The sequence below is a fragment of the Lytechinus variegatus genome, chromosome 10, assembly GCF_018143015.1.
Source record: "Lytechinus variegatus isolate NC3 chromosome 10, Lvar_3.0, whole genome shotgun sequence".
In the NCBI taxonomy this organism is placed as follows: domain Eukaryota; kingdom Metazoa; phylum Echinodermata; class Echinoidea; order Temnopleuroida; family Toxopneustidae; genus Lytechinus; species Lytechinus variegatus.
In genome coordinates this window covers 18,082,339-18,106,744 of record NC_054749.1, presented here as the reverse complement: position 1 = coordinate 18,106,744, position 24,406 = coordinate 18,082,339, and the positions used below count along the sequence as shown (strand labels likewise).

The 24,406-nt window shown below is 36.5% G+C and overlaps 1 protein-coding gene across 1 annotated transcript; it reads left to right on the top strand.

Annotated features, from left to right (window-relative positions):
* Nucleotides 1–11,218: 11,218 nt before the first annotated feature.
* LOC121423150 (28S ribosomal protein S34, mitochondrial-like) lies at nucleotides 11,219–15,935 on the top strand. Its single transcript, XM_041618454.1, has 3 exons — nucleotides 11,219–11,543; nucleotides 14,720–14,762; nucleotides 15,208–15,935. Exons 1-3 carry the CDS (start codon nucleotides 11,370–11,372, stop codon nucleotides 15,525–15,527), a joined length of 537 nt encoding a protein of 178 aa, XP_041474388.1. The 5' UTR covers nucleotides 11,219–11,369; the 3' UTR covers nucleotides 15,528–15,935.
* The last annotated feature ends 8,471 nt before the right edge of the window (nucleotides 15,936–24,406 follow it).

Below are 24,406 nucleotides of genomic sequence, written 5' to 3'. Positions count from 1 at the left end.
AGTGCCGAGGAACTCTGTGCTCTGATCAGTAACTGTGCAAATTGCATGCGATGGTGGACTCGCCTGTGTCGCACGCTGCATGCAACCAGCGACGTGTGTAGACTCTTCACTAGTCGCTTTTTGGCTACTTTTCCGGAAAATGCCTTCGCCAGGGTGTAAAACGGAAACGCGCTGCCTGGCCGATGGTTCAGGCATGACGATCCTGAGTGACGTCACCGATAGAGACCTCAAATGCCAGGAGAGCCTATTCGACAACTTAGTCCATCTAAAAAACACGTATTGAAGATAACATCCAATGGGGAAATGGCTTTCATTTTCATGAAAAAATATACATTCCATTCTTCAATAAATCTTTCACCCCGTCGTTAACTGCCCATTCATTCTCGAGCAATGGGGGAATGAATACAGAGTGTCTCAAAGTTTGTGTGAAAAAAGGTGCATTTTCCATAGAACTTCTGCCAAAAGCAATGCGTAAGGGAAAGATTAGCCCCAAAACACGAATAGATGAGTTAATCAAATGGGATGAATCATGAAAATCCGTGAAATATAGTTTCTCCTGTACTCATTACTGAATACCCCGACTTGATACGATTAATTTTTCCCCCTCTCCATCAACTTTTAAGAAAAAGGGTGCATATTTTCTTTAAAATATGTTTTATATCGACGGACGCCCGTGCGTACGAGCAGGAGGAAGTCAAAATAAAAATGTCTCGTATTTTTCATAATATTTAGGCTCATTCGAATGAGCTTTCAAAGCTAGTAGGAATTTGATCCCGGGATTATTCAAAACATTTGATAATCCCCTTTTAAAATTTCTCAGGAGTTCAAAGAGAGAGATAAAAAAAAACCTTTTTAAAGAAATCTCCGGGTGAAAATATAAATACACCCCCTTTTTTTACAATTCGCGGGCCGGACTTATCCCGCGAAAAAGTACCCCTTTACCGGACGCGCGTTTCCGTTTTACACCCTGGCGAAGGCATTTTCCGGAAAAGTAGCTAAAAAGCGACTAGTGAAGAGTCTACGTCTACGTTTGTTTACATTATCAGCTGGGCGCGCGATCCAAAGTCCGCACCGAAGTTATCCGCAGAACATACCGTACTGTCTTGCAAATGCAGCTGCATGAGCTTATACTTTCCAGGTTTGATCATTTGCCTTGCCGACTTGCTGATGTCTGTCTTTCTCTCTATCTGTCTATATATCTATCTCTCAAATTCTATCTCTATCTATCTATGTAACTGCAGTATCTATCTATCTAATAATCCTCTCTGTCTCTCTCATTCTTTATCTAACATCTATCTATCTCAAATCTCTCTATCTATCCATCTGTCTGTCTTTCTCTATTTCTCTCTCTCTCTACCTACCTATGCAACTACAGTATCTATCTGTTAATTTGTCGCTCTTCTCTCTCATTCTTGATCTATGATCATCTATCTGACATCTATCTATCTCTCAAATTCTCTATCTATCTCTCTATCCATCTGTCTGTCTTTCTCTATTTCTATCTATTTTTTAACTAGAGTATCTCATCTATCTGTTAATTTGTTAATAATCTTCTCTGTCTCTCTCATTCTTTAATTATCTATTTAATATCTCTCTCTATCTATCTATCTATCTATCCATCTGTCTGTCTTTCTCTTATTCTCTCTATCTATTTATCTATTTTTTTAACTTATCTATCTGTTAATTTGTTAATATTATTTGTCTCTCTCCCTCTTTATCTAACATCTATCTATCTCTATTTATCTATCCATCTGTCTGTCTTTCTCTACTATCTATATATCTATCTATCTATGTATCTATCTATCTATCTATCTGTTAATTTGTCTATCTTCTCTTTCTCTCTCATTCTTTATCTTTCTATCTATCTAACATCTATCTATCTGTCTCTCAAATTCTCTATCTCTCTCCCTCTCTAGCATTTTCTCTCTCTCTCTTTGTCCGTCCATATTTCTATCTACGACATCTCTCTCTCTTTCTATCTATCTATCTATCCACCTCTCTCTCTCTCTATTTCTATCTATCTATCCGTCTATATATATCTTGTCTCTATTTATTTATCAGTCTTCTATCTATCTTTCGGCAGCTTCTAAGTGTATCAATCCATCAAACTTCAATTTGTCTTTCCATTATAAGTATCTGTTTATTTTGATTTTGTCTGTCATTCTATTCATTTCGTTAAAAATTTATTTTTATAAAAAAAAACTATCATAAACGAGACTGCAAAAGCATGTTCGGATTTCACTCCTGACTGCCGCTCTCTCTGTACATGAAGTGCCGAGATCAGTAACTGTGCAAATTGCATGCGGTGGTGGACTCGCCTGTGTCGCACGCTGCATGCAACCAGCGACGTGTGTAGACTCTTCACTAGTCGCTTTTTGGCTACTTTTCCGGAAAATGCCTTCGCCAGGGTGTAAAACGGAAACGCGCGTACCGGACATTTTTGAGACACGCATGCGGTCCTTCCTACCCCGGAGGGGGGGGGCGGGCGGGGTTTAATTTGTATTAATCGGTTAACCCAATTTTCAGCAAGAACAGATGCAGAAGAGGGGAAAGTAGGATTAGGATCTAAGCATCATTATTCGTTATTCAATCTTATCTCATTTACAGATTTCGTTCCTTTCGACAAACGAACCCATGGAATATAGAGTGAAAGTTTAGACGTGTTTATCTGTGCAGCCAAATCAACATGCCAGGAGAATGAAGCATGATATTGCGCTGAACTGGGGTTATTAAAACGACATTCATATTCTGTATTCCGAGAGATAGCTTTCCCCAAGCAGGCAATCCCAACATCTGATCACGTCACAATGCAAGGAGGGAATATCTTAGCCTTAGCTTACCGTAATCCCTGCCGTGTGAGTTTCCCGCCAATTTGCGATCGGCACCTATGATCCACCCAGCGATTATTGACACGTCTGATCTCGCAAGACGCTGGGTCGGGCATCCGGATTGGGGCCCTATAGGCGACACGAGATGAACCATCTAGGGGGAAGTGACGTTTGACAGGGGTCTTCGTTAATCTGGAACAATCATTCATGGAGTATGGAATATGCAATATTTCAGAAGCTTTCTGTCTGACTCGGAAACAGATAGATCACCATCCTGTCAGTTTTGTTGACTGCAATCAAGCACAAACTCTGGGGAAAGGGCAAACTACATTAGATAGCCGCAATTTGAAATCTCATCAATAACCCTTCAGGCATTATACACTTGTATGTTAGAATTAATATTTTCCTTTCTCCTTACAAGTATGAAATTATCGTGTTAATACAGTTCAGTTTCACAAAGTATGCGATCTCCTCCTCACACAAAAGATCTTACCCCCTAAAGCCTCTGAAGACTTGTTCGATGCATTTACCTTTAAAATGGGCGGGCGCAAAATTCTTTTTTTCTCTTTATTTATCCCCCTCTTTTTTTTTTCTTCTTCTTTTTTGCACCTTTTCACAGTGACGCCTCGGGCACTTTTCTCCTCTTCCTTATCCCTCATTAGATACGCCACTGTATTTGACGCTACCTACAAACTTTTACATTCTCTCGAAAATAAAGGGTGTTCAAAATCGCCAGTCAGTATACGTATTTATTGATTGGTAAATGAAATAATTAATAAATGAAAACGATTTGTGAATAGCATCAAGAAAAAGAGGATATTCAAGTACGGTCCACTTGGTTATCTGGAATAATGAAAAAACACCCTCCTCATTATATATATATAACCTGTATGTCTGAGATTTGTAGGCAATTTCTTCGAGTGTTTTACTATCAAACAATGCATGCTTGATTCAAATAATTATATTATAGGCCTTAATTTCCTTCAAAAGATTTTTTATGCAGGAAACTAGAGTGATTGCTCGTAATTTTAGATAGCATATAAAGCAACGGATTATTTGATCACTTTGATTATTTTGTGATGAATAGAATACGATATGATCTCACATGGATCTTCAGACAATTTGATACTACTTTAAACCTTTAAATCAGATCCGTGTGTTATTCCTTTCATTTTCACGACATAACCTCGCGCGCCTTATACTGCCTGTTTCACATCATGTTTTCCCGCTCCAAGCGGAAGATATGCACCAAAGTGGAATCAATCTCGAAAGACTTATTCATGCTCGTAATTTAACCTATAAAATCATACATCTTCGAGGAAACAGGTCCTAAAGGCAGATACATGCCTTATAATTACGTGGGCTATTTTCTGCATTGACCATGCATACTTTGATTGAAATTTCTGCCGAATTAAACACAAAATCTTGCCAAAATTGGACAGGAAAATGCGAAGACAAATTGATACGATTTCCGTGAAGAAAATGACTATTGATAAATTCAGTAGGGTATAAAACTTATAGGTTAAAAGTAACCTAATTAGAACTTACTCAATAAAGTTGTCTGACAGCGACCCCCCCCCCCCGTAAAAAAATGTGTTTTTCTCAAATTAGCAACAAAAATCTTCTGAAAGGAATCGCAAATGATAAGCGGTAAAAGTGACTAAAAGTGAAATAACTGATTGTCTTATTTTCAATACAGAAATAAATTAGTATTGATTAATAATGAATAAATAGATAGATAAATAAATGAAATAGATAAATGAATGAATAAAAACAAATAAATACATGAATCAATAAATGATTAAACAAATCAAAATCTCCCCTTCTAGCGCCACCCAGCTCATCATTCGAATTCATACCCCAAACTCATCAATTAAAGTTTTTTTTAATAGCAATTATTTTTATTAAGAAATAATCTTGTACAAAATTGGAAATGCAAAGAAATTAGACCAACTTTCATATCTCCACTAAGTTCTCCGCCATGCATTCCATATCAAATTATAAGAAGAAAGGAGGGGGAGGACGGGAATGTGTAGTGCAAACATAACGAGTGATTAAAAGCTGAATATTGGTTCAATTAAAAAACAATGTTAATTATTGTCTTTGTTTTACGGTTGAATCTCAACGCTCCAGTCTATAAGCCATAGTATTTGGTCATATATATATATTTAAAAAAAAAAAAGTGCACACCAAGTTACCAATAATGCATATAGCATTTCCATTTATTTGAAGGCAGGATAAAAGAGCATTGTACATTAAATACCTTGCTCACGGGCATAGGTGCCGCGGCCGGGGATCGAACCCCGGATTTTATATGTCTAGCCAGGCGCCTTAGACCACTCGGCCACGGCACCTCTACTCCATATTGGTCTTATCATCACGATCGTATGCCTTGTTTTAAGTGTGCATACGGTTATTTTCTGATGTTTTTTTTTGTTTTCATTTACGATGGAAAAGAAATTAATATATTCATCTCGACTTACTTGTTGAAGCAGAGGACAGTTTCACGTCCGATCCGGGACGCTTCTTCAGCTCTTCTGAACTGGCGGGAAATCGTCGTTGCCGATTGGCGCCGAAGCACCGTCGATGTTATTGTCTTGGAGACGTCGAGGAATTTTTCGGATTACAGGATTGTAAATCCGAGAGAGGTTATGTCTTCATGTTTTCATTTATTTATTCATTTCTTTCTTTCTTTATTTCTTTCTTTATTTATTTATTCATTCATTCATTTATCTATTCATTCATTTATTAATTTATTGTTTATTTTATCTTTATTCTATTCATTTTTTAAGGGGGGGGGGCATTTTCGCTTGACATTTCAATTGGGTTAGCATAACAACCATTCCTGCCAGTGAGAGTCGTGACTCTGTCTTGTTTACTTCCAATTATCGCGATAATGTAGAAATTAAATTGCATTGATAGCTCAGGGGTGAAAATATAGGTCAGTAAATTGAAGATATCTTTAATAGTTATGTTTACCGACTCGACAGGACAGGGACAGGGAAAGGTATTTGCATGCCAGATTATTTGCTCTGGAAGCTAATCTCAAATACTAATATGAAAGCTTGTGTTTACTTCTTATTAAAAAAATCAATTTAATAAATTGAAATTTGCAATGCCAATCAAATTTCAAAACGCCAGACCAGAAGAAAATCTATTTTAAATTCAATCGAATTCATGTAATTTCCATTATCCTAATCATGGCCTTCAACTTTGTAATTATTCCCCCATTTAAAAATGGATTTTTTTCTTTTACATAGCAATTGACTTATCGTACGAGTGGGGTAATTTGCTTTCTTATAATGATATGGCCATCTTTAAGAAGCAGTATCAAAGGGGAAGTTTACCCGACAAAGCAATCGTTCTAAAAATAGCAGAAAAAACAATCACAATTTTTGTGAAAGTTTGAGGAAAATCCACCAAAGATTTTTTTTCTATTTCAAGCTTTTTATTTGTGACGTCATATACGAACAACTACCCCATGTGCTATATGTAAAATAGAATGCATTAATTGCAAATTTGTATTCGTTCGTGATGACTCTTTTTCCCCCATTTATTCCAGGAGCGGATAGGAACTTATTTGTCTATTGATATATACTGAATATATTTTTTTGTTCGTTGATGGATTTTCCTCAATCCTTCACCAATATTTTGAATCGTTTTTTTTTTCGGCTTCTTTTACAATAAACTTTTTGTAAGGGTGACCTTCCCCTTTAAACAGCTATAGATACAATCTACATCAATATCAATTGCCACTTTTTATCGTAGTATGATGGCAACATCAGGCCCAAAGAACAAGCTATTTTTTGTGTCATCTACTGCTGCTGCTACTGCTTTTACATGGGGGGGGCATACATGTACATGTATTAGGTTGGTTAAAAGATATTTTCAACCAACAGTTGTACATGTTAACCAACAGGTATAGGTTGGTTAAAATATTTTTCAGAGTCTGCTCCGTACGTACTAGAGGCGGCGGAACGTCAGGCTCATACAATGAAAGTGGAGGGGCACCTATTGTTTGGCAGACAAAAGGTGCCCCTCAACTTTTTTGCCCGAGCCTTATGTTCCGCCGCCTCTGACTACTACTACTACTACTACTACTACTACTACTACTACTACTACTACTACTACTACTACTACTACTACTACTACTACTACTACTACTACTACTACTACTACTACTACTACTACGACTACTACGACTACTATGACTACTATGACTACTACTACTACTACTTCTGCTACAGTACTACTACTATTACTACTACTACTACTACTACTACTACTACTACTACTACTACTACTACTACTACTACTACTACTACTACTACTACTACTACTACTACTACTACTACTACTACTACTACTACTACTACTACTACTACTACTACTACTACTACTACTACTACTTCTACTACAGGTAATACTACTACTACTACTACTACTACTGCTGCTGCTGCGGCTGCTGTTGCTGCTACTGCTGCTACTGCTGCTGCTGCTACTTCTACTACTACTGCTACTACTACTGTCATTACTGCTACTACTAATTACTACTGCTACTACTACTACTACTACTACTAATACTACTACTACTACTACTACTACCTTATACTGTTACTACTGCTGCTGCTGCTGCTGCTGCTACTACTACTACTACTACTACTCTACTCCTATTACTATACTACTACTACTACTTCTACTTCTACTTCTACTACTACTACTACTACTACTACTACTACTACTACTCTACTCCTATTACTATACTACTACTTCTACTACTACTACTACTACTATATACTACTACTACTACTACTACTACTACTACTATTACTACTACTACTACTACTACTACTACTAATACTACTACTACTACTACTACTACTACTACTATTACTACTACTACTACTACTACTACTACTACTACTACTACTACTCTACTCCTACTACTTCTATTACTATACTACTACTTCTACAGCTGCTGCTCCTACTGTACTTCTCGGAAATCATCAGACAGTGAGTTAACTCCATTTAGTTCACCTTTTGATTGAGGCCCTTAACAACGATGGCAAGTTGCTCATTTTAATGCACAATTTCCCCCGGGGCAGTTTTACATTTTCTAGACAGCAATGATATCATCAAGAATTGACATAACAATGTCGTCCGGCAAATAATGGTGTTCTATCAGAAATAAAGACGAAAAGAAAACAAAGACAATAAATATAAATGCAATACCTATAACAGAGCGATGTCTGTCTCCAACATAGCTGTAAATTAGATAACCATGGCAACAGACTCCTGCAGAAACACAAGTTGAATTAAGTCCTGTCACTTTCTGAGCTTAAATAACTCGAAATTGAAATTCATCATGTTTATGGCGCCAGCCTTAGAAGAAAAGATTCACAACGACCACTTTCCAATGTCCATCAAGCACAAAGGAAAGCAACGTCTTCACTGCTTGTCGACAAAGAAAATAGGAAATAAAGGGAAGAGATGTCTTGGATTAAACGCAAAAGGGTCATTTTCTTTTTAAGTCTCCAGGATGCCTATAATTAAGTCACAAGGATCACAACGTGGTTAACCATTGAGGTTCGCTAAAGAGACGTGGCATAACTGAGCTTTGGGATGTGGGTTTGATGAAGCGTCTTTGAGGTAATCGCTTGTCTTCAAAACAAACATGTTCTTACCCGCTATGGCTATCTGATCTACACAATGATATATCGTAATGAATAATCCCTTTTCGTCACAGGGATTCCGTGACGCTGCTTTCTTACTGACATCGTTTTCAAACGTTAATGTTTATTACATTAGCTATTTGCTAACTATCTATAACTTAGCAATGGTGATGTCGCATGTGAACAACCTTTTCATTACTTTTGTATGTATTTTACTTAAACTGCCTCTTTTATCACATCTATCAGTAGAAAACCGTATGCTTTCTATTTGAGAGAGCATGTAATACAGATTTTCAAAGAATAAATCATTGATGAAGAGTTTGTATCACCATAAGAAAGAGCAAAATGAGACATTTTGGGAATATTGAATAGTCCATCAAAGGGAAAGTTGATCACAGATGACATTACACATCGTTGTCACATTGCCAATGAGAGGATCTTAATGAAATAAGTGATCGCAATATTCAAATCCTTAATACTTTTTCATTATTTGTTCGATTTTTATCAAACTTTCTTTGATCTTATTCCTTTATCTTTCTGTTTCCACACATTCCCACTTGTTCCAAAGTTTTGTTTCATTTTAAATTATGGAGTCCTCGTCTCTGTTTCCATGTAACTGTACTTGTACATCGAAATCTTACCATTTCAAATTACTTATTTTTCAACTCGTCTTTTAATATTGCAAACATTGTTTGGACAGATAGGCTAACATTTTCAGTACTCCAGAATGTATAAACGGGGCCGTCATGGATGATTTTTTTTTATTATGTTCATAGCAGGGGCGGGCCCAGGATTTTCCAGAGGGGGGGGGGCACATTTTCCCGAGGAAAATTTTGATTTGACAAGCAAAAAAAAGAAGGGTTTTCAATAAAAAAATAATGACATTTAGTCCACGAAAAAAATGACAAAAATTGTCTTCATTTCTTTCAAAGGAGGGGGGGGGGATTCTGTTTTAACGGCATTTTACTTTACAAATTTTAACTGTGCCTCTCAAAGGGGTGGGGTATGGGCCGGCTTTGCCCCCCCCCCCGAGTCGATCCGCTAGTGGTTCAGAGGTCATTTGGATAAGAATATTTCATTTTCCAAAGAAATGACGAGACAACAACTTACTTCAATATTTTAGAATCATCTTTTCCTGTCACCAGCTGGCGTTATTTAAGTGATAGCGTTAATAGACATTGCACCCATATACATCTCTATGATTGTACCACCTGTGAGCCGGTGAGCCGTGCGACTTATAAGTAAGTCACTTGTGACGGGAGTGGCGCCAATACAGGGGGGCAGAACTACCTACATAAAAGGTAATGTCATTTTTTTTTCTGTAACATAATTACATGACCAATACATTTTTTATGCGCTTCTCCATCCTTAACCCTTACCCTTTTTTTTCTTCTCACTCTCTCATTTTTATCTTCGATCCAATTCCTTTCATATACATGTATACTTTTACTCTTCTTCAGACGACGATGCAAATAAATAATGTAATGTTTATTATAAATATAAGGAAGTGAAGAATATATCACATGTAATGATATTTGAAAAGCATGAAAGTGAAATCGGCCTATATTAATTTGAAAGAGGGAGTTATGCAGGAATGTGGGAGGGGAGGGAGAGAGAGAGGGGGAGAGACTGGTAATGAAGGCATTTAAATCCCCATTACCAGGACTCTCGAAGAGGACCTTAAGCCGTCGGCCCTCTGCCTTGCGTGCTTACAAGCATTGATGCTTTCTTAACAATCAGGTTAAAAAAATTACCACCAATTTTTTAATATAACTGAAGTTTCTTAATCATGAGAAGCACCTATTTATTTATTTTTTTTTCTTCCAAAGTAAATCACAGAAGTTTCCGTGCTCCGCGTGCATGGGAAAAGGAGAAGTCCCTCTTCCAGGTTGCATCACCCCATTTTTAATCAAGTTATTTAATCTATAAGAAATATCGCAATACAGCAGGTTAAAGTTTTAAAGAATTTTCTAAAATTCGGAGCTTCAACGCCATTTGCGGGAAGGAATATTTTACCCCTATATACCCGTTTTCTACTCTGTTTTGCCAATTTAAAAGAAATTCAATGTGGCTAAAGTTTTTGCAATCAAACATAATTTCTTTCGAAAACAATATCTTTTTATTCACAGGCAAGTCAGTTGAATTCGAGTTGATAAAGATACTAGATAAGCGTGAGACGTCTTATTTTGAGTTGAATTTGATGATCCTCCCTGTACCCTCCCCTCCAGGTAACGCTCTTCGCGCGCTCTGTATGTGTTGGCATGCTTTGCGTGCACTTACCGCCCCCTCCAAAATTAAACTTGGCCGCATTTCTAAATATGTGAAAGATTCTCAATTTGTGAAATATATAGTTAGCATTGGGGCTTACAAGATAGTTAGCTGCCAGGTGAGAAGATTTTTTAAAGAGTTTAAATTGCATGTTAATGCACTTCACGACTGGAATAGGATGCTTGTCAGCAGCATAGACTTACTCCATCAATTTGGGGGCCGCGAGTGTGTAATTGCCCGGGGTAATCGCCGGGTAATCGTAACGGTCCTGACAGGGAGGGGGGGGGGGGGGTGGGGGTGTAACAGACCATCCCCCTGCCAACCTTTCATAAGGCTTATTTTCACATTTTTTTATCAATGAATTATATTAGATCTCCTCTTTCATTTTCTTTCTCTGTCTGTTTCGTCTTGTCTTTTTTTCTATTTCCTTTTCTCCTTTTTTTTGCTGTTTGAGGATACCATCACTGTCTTCACTGTGCAAATGTGTTTCCGGAGACAGACATCGGCAAAAATATTTATTATAAGACATTATAATTAGATCCAGGTACTTGATAAGACTTTTTCAATCACGTCTATCACACGTCCGATATTTGTTTAAATCATGTCTGTGCATATGCATCCATGGAGAACGGGTAAAAGCCTCTTTGACATTCTCAATCAACTTCCAAATTTCGGAGTCGGTCGAATTGTGACGAGAACGAGATGGCAGCATCGGTGCCCAGAACAACCAAGTTATATCCGAATTACAAGGGTGAAGGTCGACTGTGAAAGCTTGGTAAGGGTGTATTTATATCTTTAACATTCAGATTTGATAATATTCAGAGTATCAGGCATTCAGGTGAAGAGAACTGGGTAAAGAATGACAAGGTATCGCACGGAATCAATAAAAGTACACGTGAATATGAATACATGGGACTGGTAGTGGTATTTGCAATAGGAGTGGACACGGCCATCATCATGGATTAGGTCATGGAACCGTTTGGAAGAGGGGGCGCTGTACTATAGTATTATTTATTAACCCAGGGAGCTCCAGCGCGTCGGAGCCCTGGGGCCCGTCTTACAAAGATTTGCGATTGATCCGATCGATCGCAGCTATGGACGGCCAGCAATGTCAACAAATTATAATGAATGTTTGTTCAAAAGATTTTCTAGATAGAAATGTATAATAATTAACATATTCATGAAGTAATTGATTTCTTGACAATTAGGTGTGTTCTCCTTTGTTAACAAAGGACATTATGCAAATTTTCTGTAGAAAAAATTATGAGACTGATGGATTTCCAGAGTTACGAATGATTGGATCAATCATATTTTGAAAGGACTTCTCGGACGTTTTATCTGACAAGTCCCATTTTATCCGACAGTTACCATAGGAACAGTGCCTCTCAGCCAATCTAAATCATGGAAAGATGTCAGATCTGACATCTTGTCGGATGAAAATATTGATGAAACGTAGCCCAGGACTCGTCCATGTAATATTAGGCAGACATGGGTACCGGGTACTCTCCAAAATGGGGTAGAATGGGGTCGCAATAGCACTCCAAATAAAAGGGGAAAAAATGAATTATGCACTTACCTCGATTTATGGATGAAGGTCTATCGTGACACAGAATCCTGACGTCGAGGCACAAACTGGACCCTCAAAAAAGGAATAGTTAGACCTGTATGTCGCGTTTGTTCTCGGTATCGATCGGCCATTTTGTTTTCAATTTTTAAAGAAGGAGAACGAACTAGACAGAATTATTGAAACCATAGGCCAATCACATCATCCCTTCTATATTATCGGGTTGGATGGCTTGTCGATGGTACGGAAGCGACAACGTTCAACTCACTAAAACATGCAGGTACTGTAATTGACGTATGGGTCAAGGGGTGGAGTCTGTCATCACTTCAGGAATTTTCAGAACCAAAATGGCAGCTTACTATATTGTACAGATTCCAGGAACGATAAGTAGGGGAGATTGGGGTTAGATCTAGTTGGAACGTTTTTGAAAAAATGGCTGTAAAATCCAAATAGAATTTATTCAAGAAACAATCGATATATCAGCTTAAAGCATATATCTAAGGGCTTCAAATGTACCCTATAAATTTTTTTAACTCTGTGATGGTTACTGAAAAATTCCACCTTGAACAAGACCATCGCAAGCATTCCAACGTACTCCATATACGGGGTAAGTTGGAACATGGTATGGGTTAAGTTTGCGCAAGGCTTAACTACAGCATCTATGGGGTAAAGGGTCGGCTACGTGGCCCTCTTTCAGTTCTTAAATCCAACTCTTAATGCAAGAAACAAAGCGCCAGAATAAAAATTAACTTGTTATGATAAGCTCACCAGTTTCTTGAAAATATGTGATGTAAAAGGGTGGGCTACCTTGCCCTCTTTCAATTCTTAAATCCAACTCTTGATGCGAGAAACAAAGCGCCAGAATAAAAATTAACTTGTTATGATAAGCTTTCCAGTTTCTCGAAATATGTGATGTGAAATCCAAAATTTTAATTCCAAAGAGCTGGTATCAGATTCATCGAACGTTAATTGTCATGATTCTACTTTAAAGCTTGAGCGTACAAATGCGTCAACCAATCATGTTCATGTTACCATAACATGGCATGATGTCTACCACCACCACTGTGGTGTGTATGGAATACTACGGTCTGTGCAAGGGGAGGATGCCGCGAAGCCAGAAAGTCTCGGCGGAGCATAACCTTACCAAAATAGACTGATTTTTTCTTTTCTACAGTTGGATGATGTGCTAGTGCTTTTGCACTTTGATAGTCTAGCTGAAAAAATATAAACCATCAAGAGCAGAATTTGATCCGGTGCAATTACGACAGTGCAGCCTGAGCGTACATATATTATGCATAAAGCTTTAAATTTGATTCCCAGAATGGGCATGGCCAGTATTGGAGCCTCCCATTCAGAGGGTTATCTCAAGTATCAGAGAAAACTTTGGTATCAAATTTCAGAGACTCTCCAGTTTGAGAGACCATCCTTTTCTTTTTTTTTTTTACATTTGCAGTACTTGGAGGCTAACAAAAATATGATTTGTCCAATTCCTCTTCCTCATGATTAATTACTCCACTTTTGCTCCCTTGATTCGCTCACTCACAACCTTTTTTATAACTTGTACATGGTATGCCATATCTAGCCATCTCAAAATTCGGGGCTCATTATGCCACTGTTGCCAATCTGAGGATGGCAGGGTATATTCAGTCATGCTACTACATGTAGACTTTGTAGCCAGCCCTAATTACCACATTCTGCATGTTATATCAAACTGATTTTAGCTCAATTTTTGCCCAGGATCACTGGTACTCTTCAATAGCTATCACTATCAGAAAGCATTAGAGAGAAAATCCTGATAAAAATTGAGTTGAAATTAGTTTGATCTAGTTTGATCTTATTACTGCCATGAATAGTAACTGTTTAAAAAATCCATCTTTTTTAGAGATTGATTTATTTTTTCACCCCATACCTGAACGAGTCAAATTTTCCTCAAAAACTAAAATAGAGGTGGTGTATGGAGTCAGACATACATTAAGTCTGAGTATATCATGGGAAGCAGAATAATGCTCGATGATAAAAATAGGATTCATACACGTTACTGTTAATAGTTTTGTCAGTCTGTTTAGGGGAGTTTTAAAACTATTTTAAAACCTTTCCCCTCATCCACAGACAGAAGACTGGTTATACCAGAAAGCACATTGACAGGGGCTTTGGGTTTGTAGTAATCCAGGGATGTTCCTTTTTTTTCAGTCTCATTTGGCCCCAACTCTTACCAAAATTACCTATAATGAAAAAATTCAGGTATCAAACGTAATAATTGATATTTAATTTTCAATCTTTGGTGGGCTATTTAAACTACCTGGTATACCAATGTATATCTTACATGTTTCAGGTACATTATTAATGTTGAATTTTAACTTGTATTCATGTTGTTCATTCTCTTTCAGAATTTAGGCCAAGGAGAAGCATGGGGAATACCAACAATGAGAGGTAAGAGTTTGTTTTTGTTTTTCTTCAGTAAAGATGTGTGTATGGTATGGTATTTCTTTCTACCTTTGTACTAGTTGAATTGAATTCAACAGTAAAACTTCCCTAATTCAGAAATCATGATAACGAAAGGCACTTTTATCTTTCAATGTTGTACCAGGGAATCAGAGAAATAAATATGTGTATCCATTAGCTTGGAATCAAACCCAGACCCCCTCAGATAGAAAGATGAGAGTTATAACCACTAGATCACAATGCCCCCATGTGTTCCCAAAGAAAGCAGGTGCACTTATATAGGAGAATCTATTATTGGTATTGGGTATTCAAAACTTTTTGTTGAGAAGTATCACTTTGTTCTTGTAGTTTTATCAAGTCATGGCAAAGACATTACCTAAGTTTGATTGAAATTAATTTCATATGATTGATTATCCTTGTAATCTCTCTTCAGGTTACTCACGAGAGGGCATGGAGGTCAAGATAGGGGCTTGGTGGAAGCGGGAGTGGAAGCTCATCCGCAAGAGCGAAGAGGACGAGTTCTGCGCATACCAACCGAAGCCAGAAGACTTCCATCAGGTACCCAACAAGGTGCCCATGCCACCCCTCCTAGCTGCCATGGTCAAGGAAGAAGGGCTGGCCAAAGGGAAAGAGATGGAGGAACCGCTCCTCTTGGACATCAAAGCCAGCAGAGGTTACAGGCACAAAGGCTATCAGGTTCCTGGGGACAATGTTGTCGGGAAGCGCATAGGTGACTTTGAGATTCCAAGATGATGTATCAGGAAAGTGTGCTTATTGACTTGAATAGTAGAGTGGTGGAGCAAACCATATAAAAACTTTTGTTGTCCTGTTTTTAAGCGAGAGGTGCAGTGGCTCTGGACAAGCCCTTGTTAACCAACATTCGCTTGACCTTCTAACCATCCCTCTCCTCAAACTGACTTGGTGCCACTAATAGGACATTAACTCTTTTGGATGAGATATGTTTTCCTATGAGTATGTGGTCTGCTCATAATCCATAAAACTGATTTAATGTGCGATTGTGCAGATTAGATCAGAAATCAACATTATGAACATGATCTCCAGTTTGTTGCTCCGTATTTCAAAGGGAAAGAAGCAGGTTATACTATATTTGAAAACCACTGGTAAAGATTGATAATAAATCAGTAAAATTACTAAAAATCACTATGCAATTGTTGTTTTCATTTCTTAAATATTTCTTTTTCATGTGTTTTTTAGGGGGAGAAAATCATCAATATTACAGGCTATCATTTTCTTTGCTTCCCCCATATTTGTCAAAATATTCTAAAATATGGGTGTGTTTTCATGAGGTAAGCAAGTAAGTTCTGGTAGTTGTGAATTATTCTTGCACAGTTTTTGATTCTCGAGGAAATACATGCCCCCTCGGCCTCCCCCCCCCCCAAAAAAAAAGGTTTGAATATACTTGTATACCTAGAAATCAATCAAGCATAACAGTTGTGTTGTCCATGTATGGAAATGTGGATGGAGGGGATTCTCAAATTTTGGGAACAACGGATCAGGTGTGCTTCAATAAATGGGCAATTTGTGCATTTCAATAATCACACCTTATTAAACCCAGTGGACCCAAGTGAAACCTGCAGACTTTTTTGAAATTCAATTATTATAAATTTAAAAACTGACCGACCCTAATTTTCATATTGTTTAAAATTCAAATATTTATCACACACAAAAAAATTTATAAAACTAGACAACCCTTTATCTTTTTTTATGTGTACTTTGCATCAACACCAATGAAATACATGTATATGATGCACATGGCTCTGAAATAATACCATAAAATAATAAAACCACCAAAAATTCGCCAGGTAGGGCGCTCCGTCAATAGCCAAAATAAAAGTCTCTAAAATCCAAAAATTAAAAAAAAGCTTATCTGGAAGAACAATTCTTCATACTGAAAATTTGAAGTCGTGAAGTTGAATAAAAGAAAAGATACAAGAATTTCGTCGGCCTTATGCCAAAAGGGCCTTAACCCGATTTTAGGGGTTCTGAATATTTTATAATAAATTTAACATTTCATGTAAAACTTAATAACTTAACACGTTTATCGAAATTGGCTTCAAAAGCAAAAAAACGACCACAAACTTTTGATTATTAGAGAGGCCAAAACCTTTATAAACGCCATTATCTCGGAATGGCCAAAAGCAGTTAAGGCCCTTTTGGCATAAGGCCGACGATTTCTTCAACACTACCTTTTCAGACTGCTTGGAGGTTTTAGTGAGATTACACAGTATGCACATCTCATGCTTGAATGAACCCCTAACTTCAAACCTTGTTTTTTCCTCATTTTTTTAAGCTCTTGCTGAATTTCCTCTGCATTCAATCATCTACTTGTAATGGTTATTGTTAGTCAATTTCAACATATTCATTTTAAAGCTTAGGAAATGAATTTTCAAGCTCAATTAAAATCTCAAATTAATAATTTTGGTAGACTTATTGTTGGATTTTGAGGTGGCAGGTCACATGTATTTTCTTTGCCTTACTGTTCCATGCATGTAAGCAGTTGTGGATCCAGGGGGGGACACATCCGGCCCGTGCCCCACCCCCTTTGGAGAGCAATGGTCAATTTTTGTATGCCACTCTTACAAAAGTGTGCCCCCCTTTGAATGTTACAGCATGTCTTTTTGATGGTAATATTCCGTCAATGGTCAATTTTTTGTATGCCCCTTTTACAAAAGTGTGCCCCCCCTTGAAAGTTACAACATATCTTTTTGTTGGTAATATGCCATCCAAACACAAGTGAGAACCTTCTTTTTTTGGGTTGTCAAATAGTACATGGATCAAATGACCTTTAAATTTTGGTGAAAGCCTATCTTTTATTTTTGGTTGTCAAATTTTTCCCTGGAAAATGTGCCCCCCCCCCCTTTGGAAAATCCTGGATTCAAGGGGAGGTCCAGCCTACTTGAAGTTTATTCAAATTAATATAAAAAAATAGAAAAGCACAAAGCTGAAAATTTCTTAAAAATTGGATGTAGAATAAGAAATCTATGACATTTTAAAATTTCACTTATTTTTTTTACAAAAGATTTATTTAAACAACTCAGTGAAATTAAAGAGTGTTGATGATGTCACTCACCAATTCTTTTGTTTTTTTAGTATTACAAATTGTACATTATTTCAGTTTGCGGAGTTGACACTTGAAACTTGTCATCAAATCACAAGTTGCAGTACTGGCAATGTCACATATTAAGGGAAGAATCAAACTTTGTTTTACATTATGAAAATATTTCATAATTCTTATTACAAAATAGTGAGTGGATGATGCCATCCGTATTTCTAAACTTCAAAATGTTTTTTCTTTATTTTACATCCCGGATTTTGATTTAAGCTTGCATTATTTTTCTCTTTATTTTACATCCGATTTTGATGACAATTTCAGTGTTAAGCTTGCATTATTTTTCTCTTTTTATTCAAATTAGCTTTTTCTTTGATGAGCAAACTAATGTCTTATCCCCGCTTGTTTTGTATTTTATTGTATAACAAATCTAAAATTTGTCATTGAAATCACCCCCAAAGTTGGCATACAAGTTCATCAAATCCAGTTCATCCATGGTACAAAATATGGGCCTAACTAAAATTCTCTTCTGCTCTCATTCTTGTGTACTCTCACAGGATTTTTCTTTATATTCTTCACAAAACAAGGAAAAGGGTAATACATGAGTGAGAATAATGCTTCAAGGAAAGAAGGACTAATGAGAAAGTGAGAGAAAACAGTATGAGAAAGAGGGATAGGGGTTCGGGGGGAGAATAGGGGTGGATAGTAAGATAGAGTGAGAACAGAGGACTGTTTCATGATAGTTGTTATCACTGACAAGATGTCAGTTGTCTTTCCCCGACAGTTGCCATTCTCGGCCAATCAAAATCCAAGGATTTTACTGAAATTGTCAGTGCTGACAACTCCTGAAACGCCCTGCTTTCACCTCCCAAATGACAATAAATACAGCAAATTAAATAAAAATTGGACCATAGCCTTGATCAGACATGGAGTCTTATCGGAGTAAATTCTATTCAAAGATACTCCTGGTAACCAGGAGTATCTTGGTCAGAGTAACTCTGTTCTGATGGATGGGCCATACTCTGAACTTTCCTCCGACTTGGCTTCCTCTGACAAAAAAAAACCAGCCTTAAAGCCCCCATCACACTTATTCAGAATCAGCAGGAATCAAGCAGAACTTGGAACGAAAAAAATATTCAAAAATCTAGAAATTTTGGGGAGGAACTTAAAAATTCACCAAACTGGAGTTGAAATTCAGTAAAGTGACCAGGTGATTCATACACTAGTCAAAATGAACCGCAATGGAGTCAGATTGATAATTAGTACTACATTCTTGGACATTCTTCTGCATTCGAAGTATTTCTGTCATTTCTTTTGGCCATCCCAAATGTTTTGGTCATGTTCAAAACATTCGAGGGGTATTTTCAAATGGTGTTCGAAGTAGATTTAAATGACCAACTGGTGGATGAACAATAGTCCTTTCATTCCGGTAAATTCTGCTTGATTCGGAATAAGTGTGATGGGGGCTTTAATCTTGGTCTTGATAAAGAGAAATGTCTTTGGAATTTTAATCTATGCATAATGGAATTTCTCTTTGACGAGGATCCCCCACAACTGAACAAGTCCCATGTACATGTAACATATGAAAACAAAATTTGAAAGGGAAAGAAAGAGTAGAGGCCGCGGAATGGTTTTCAAAGTGGGGGGGGGGGGGCTGAGACAAAAGGGGTCATATGGTAATTTTGAAGTTTTTGTACACGGTTCTGGAAAAAAGTGGGGGCTGAAGCTCCAACCCCCCATCCCTGCCTTAGGATTGGACATCACAACATGAACCAGACACAAGTTAATTTCTTTCTTTTCAAGAACAGCCACCAAGATTTTATTATTGATACTTTTTTTTTTATATATTCTCCAATCGCACAGAAGAGTTTTCCATTATTTTTTAATCCTCCACCATACACAAAGCCTCAAGTTTTCAAGTATGTTGTTTATTTGAGTGCAAACCAAGACCTTGTTATTTATTCGACACTTCATACGTATACACACAAATCACTTTTGTTATCCAGATCTGATAACATGGGTGACTATAAGAATCAAAAGTTACAATTCATTTTGTGTTATCGATACACATAAACATTTATGAATTCAATTCTCATTTAGTAGGAAAAATAAATTGCTTGCACTTGACAATCCTTTGCACAAGACCTAAATATCTACTATTTCATGAGAATAGAGAAAAAAAATGTGCATGAAGTATTTGCAAGCCGTCATATTTTCTCACAAAAATATCAGAAGTAATTTTCAGACATGATTTCCCTTCTATATCCTTGAAAATAGTAAAGAATTTTCAGTCTATATCTTTCAGCAATCTGAAGGCCATAATTAACATATTTTCAGCAAATTAAAGGGGGAAGGGAGTAAAAAGTTCACTGATCCCAAGCCCAATGATTTGGTTTCAAGTTCAGCGTTGATGACTGGTGTCGATTTTAAGCTTATGTTTACACCAGTTACAGCACGGCTGGTGCTCAGAGACCAACATCACTTGGTGTTCAGCTATCAATGGTGTAACTGGTATCAGTTCTGATATACCCTACATCTGGGCCCAGTAGCGCAACGGTTTGCGATTGACTGCAAATATAAAAGAGCAATTCTGATTGGTTGCTGACCAGTGTTTCCAACAAAATATACATTATAAAATAACCTTTATTGGCCGATGTTGTTTAGTAATTGATTTGCAAACCTTTGTGCTACAGATCTCAGGTTTTGGAGCTAGGTGAGGCAGCCTGACCCTTCTCAACACCAATACATCATCCAACTTGAAATCCCCCATAAGTGCAGAGATTATTTCCTATATGTGGGACTTGGTAAAACGGGATTTATGGCTTAGTACAGGACATATTCTATCAGTTTGCAACCATGTGGGTTATGACAAATGGGCTCAATTTCATTAAACTTGTTAATCATTTACTACTGGTATACATGTATTTCCATTTGAATTCAAAGGCCATTTTGGGAGCTTTTAAAATGGAACAAAATGTAGCTATTGATTACAGGTTTGCACAACAGTCTTGCTCTGCATGTACTTCAGTACCTCATACATAATGGTATATATTGTGTTATATCAAAATAAGAACAGAATTCTTCATTTTACCTTAGAGATAACGTAATCTATTCTCTGAATTCGCCACACAGATTCTTTGCTACATCCTTCATTCAACAGGCATAGAGGCAATGAGCAAATATATATCCAAGAAAACACAAACATAAAATCTTTTGCATTTCATAATCAAAAGTATTGCATCAAGATATGAAATTATGATAAGATCATCTAACAAAAATGGTTCTTCATGCTCCAACATTTGAAGCAATTCTCTGAGATCTTGGTGTAATATAATTCATAACAAATGCTGAAATGCAAGAAAACTTATTTAACAACTTCCTTCAAGGTAAAGTAGATAGAAAAGTAAAGCTAATGAAATTATCCTTAACTTTATAAATATATATATATATATCTTGATCATCATAATGCAATAAATCCTTGAAGAATATACTCTAGAATGTTGTATAATGTATCCTAGAAAGTATTTATGATCTGTAAATATATATTGACAGAATACACTTCCATATTTAATCAACTCATAATAATTGATATGTTTGCACTACTTCTCATTAAATATAGAATAAATGAATTGCCCCATATACACAAAATTATCCATGAAATAAACCACTTGAAAAGAAAGGCAACTGAATCTGATGATGAGAGAGAGAGAGATGGAGAAACAGGTAAAAAGAAAGACTGATAGAAGTTGAGATTTTTTTTTAGACGAGTTCCATGAATATTGTGAGGCCTAAATAGATAATCCATACTATTCTTTGTAATTGTTACAATACATAATATCCTTTGTGAACTCACCATTGTATGTAAAATAATTGTGAACATACAAAACACACTACATCATCAAACAGTTGCCAATCCCCAAACCATTCTTTTGTATTTTTATGATTAATTATAAGAAAAGTAACAATCATATATAGAAAAAATTCTATCTGGAAAAAAAAGCAACACAAGAAACATAAATGTGGAAAGATTTATTTTCTGTGCATGAAATGTATAGGCAGAAGAAAATACATTGTACACACAGAGGAAAAAAATGTATGATTATTATACTATTTACATATTGTATTACAAAGGTTATGCTCTCTCAAAACATAATATATCATATACGTGCTATAGTTATATGCAGTACATAAATTAAATATACTTAATGACATCTAAAATGTCAATTATAGTCACTACAGTATATTTCATAAATCACTTAATTCTTTTTTTTTTCAATATTTTTTTAGAAAAAAAATTTACTCAAATGTCTAAATTCTATATTATATCTTCCTATAAAAAATGAAGAAAAAAAACATCACTATGAGACACTTGGTTGTATAATAACAGTTTCTGCCATGAGATATATAAATTTGGAATATATCTAAAGGTCAATATATATCTTGACTATATAATATAAAGTATGATTATTTACAGCCCTCTGTTATTTTTATTAATAATAATTTCAAAGTACTTTAACATGATTATACAACACATAACATAAATAAATGCAGCCAAGATGATTTTGTATTGTACCAGCTGGCAAACTAAGGTAGATTAAATGTAATTTCAAGGTTGAAAACTAGGTAAGGGGGGGGGTGGGGGTGGTAGGAGGTACATGTAGGGGCTAGACAAACAGTTTAGTCTGTCTTGAAGTCACACTTCAGATCTCTGTTGCACATGAGACATGTTGGCATCAAAAGTCATGAGATTTATAGGCATTAAATACCAAATACGATGCAAACTTTGGCCCTTAGGCAGAACTTTAAAAATCACATTTAACTCAAATTGGTTCTTAAGCATGACTTTAAGTCACAATAAAATCTAATTGACCTTTAAGCATGACCAAAGTCGCACTCAACTTTTTGTGCAACAGCCACACACAGATATGAATGAAAGCTTACTTTGGGATCAATGGCAGTAATAAGAGATGACTGTGATACAATTAGATTTGGTACGAAAACTGCCATTTGGATTTAATCTTTTTTATTTCAAGGTACATGTAGGTGGTGACATTCTATAGTCACTAATACACAAATATATCCATTGACAAATGAATCCTACCATTTCCATAGGCCTTATCACCCAGGCTCCACCAGGCGATGAATTAAACTTCTTTGGAGAAAATATGACTGAAAATTTTGTTCTACTTTCAAATCAACACATAACAATTGTATCTAGTTTTTGGTCAATATTTAATCCTCTGCCCCTAAAGAGTTATCTCTCAAACAAGGCAGACAAATTATCAGACATGTATAAAAAATATGATGCAGTAGCACCACTTAAACCGACTCTACCATCTATCACAGACATTACTTTACGAACATTACCATTGGTCGGTTTGAGTCGGTCTCTGTGTGACTGCAAGGGCATTTCAACGTCCTTAAGAACTTAGGGCCCCATTGTAACTATGGAAGAGCATTAACACCATCATATACCGTGACACATTTGCTGCAGTCTTAATATCTCAGAAGGCATTGGCCCGTATTCTGAAGTCGGGTTTACGTTAAACTCAGGTTTAAAGTTGTGGTTTAAGTATGGGAAGCCAAAAGAATCAAAATTATTATTAAGTTGTATGTTTCTTATGTTTACTGTGCTCTTTCCTGATTCATCGATGGTGAAGACAATCATCTATTATACTTCCTAGACAATTATGAATGATTTGAGAGCCAATTTAGCTGAAGTATGATATCTCTACCGTTAGTGATTTATGTAACAATTGGCTCGCCATACTTAAACCACAACTTTAAACCTGAGTTTAAGTTAAACCAAACTTCAGAATACAGGCCATAGGGTTAGAGTTTTAGAGTTGTAACAGAGTTGTTAGTTCAGAATAGTGTATAGATGAGAAGTGGGGTTTATTCAGTTTTGGAGGTTAGGTTTTAAGGCTGGCTTAACGTGTAGATTTTCCATCGGAGCAATTGTCACCAGAGCAAATGTCAGGGAACCTTGTTTACTTTCTAGAAGGCATAGATACCACGGTCTGTTACTCCTACTGTTGGCCATCATATAATCTATGATTACATTTTTATACCATGAATTCAAACTGCTGTGATTTTAGTTCATTAAGGTGCATAAAGCTGAATACAGGAGGTCAAGTGCACATCCAGTACAAGATGAATATCATGTTGTATGGGAAGAAAATTGTCACTTGATCTACACCCACTTTGGTCTACTTTCAGTTTTGTTTAGTCCCACATGGTTTTATCCTTGTTTTTTTACGAACCATTAATTGTCATTTGGTTTTAATGGTATTTAGTTTGTTAACCATTTTGTCTAACTTCCGGTTCGGCTAAACCTATTTCAACTAATAACAACTTGGTCCAACATCGCTTATTCCATATGATATTATGAAAAAATATACATTATTATGAAAAAATTAATTCATTTCATGAAATGCAAAGTAATAGACAAAGTGACATTAGTCCAGATGGCAGTTAGACCAAGGGAATATCAGATCAAGTGATGGTTGGACCAAAAAGTGGTTGGTCCAGACTGACAATAGACCAAGTTGGTTTAACCATG

Bases quoted from the DNA above. Each gene is read 5' to 3' on its own strand.
- LOC121423150 (XM_041618454.1), top strand. From the start codon at position 11,370: ATGTCTGTGCATATGCATCCATGGAGAACGGGTAAAAGCCTCTTTGAC. The intron at 11,544-14,719 runs GTAAGGGTGTAT...ATTCTCTTTCAG, and splicing joins AGGTCGACTGTGAAAGCTTG to AATTTAGGCCAAGGAGAAGC. The intron at 14,763-15,207 runs GTAAGAGTTTGT...ATCTCTCTTCAG, and splicing joins GGGAATACCAACAATGAGAG to GTTACTCACGAGAGGGCATG.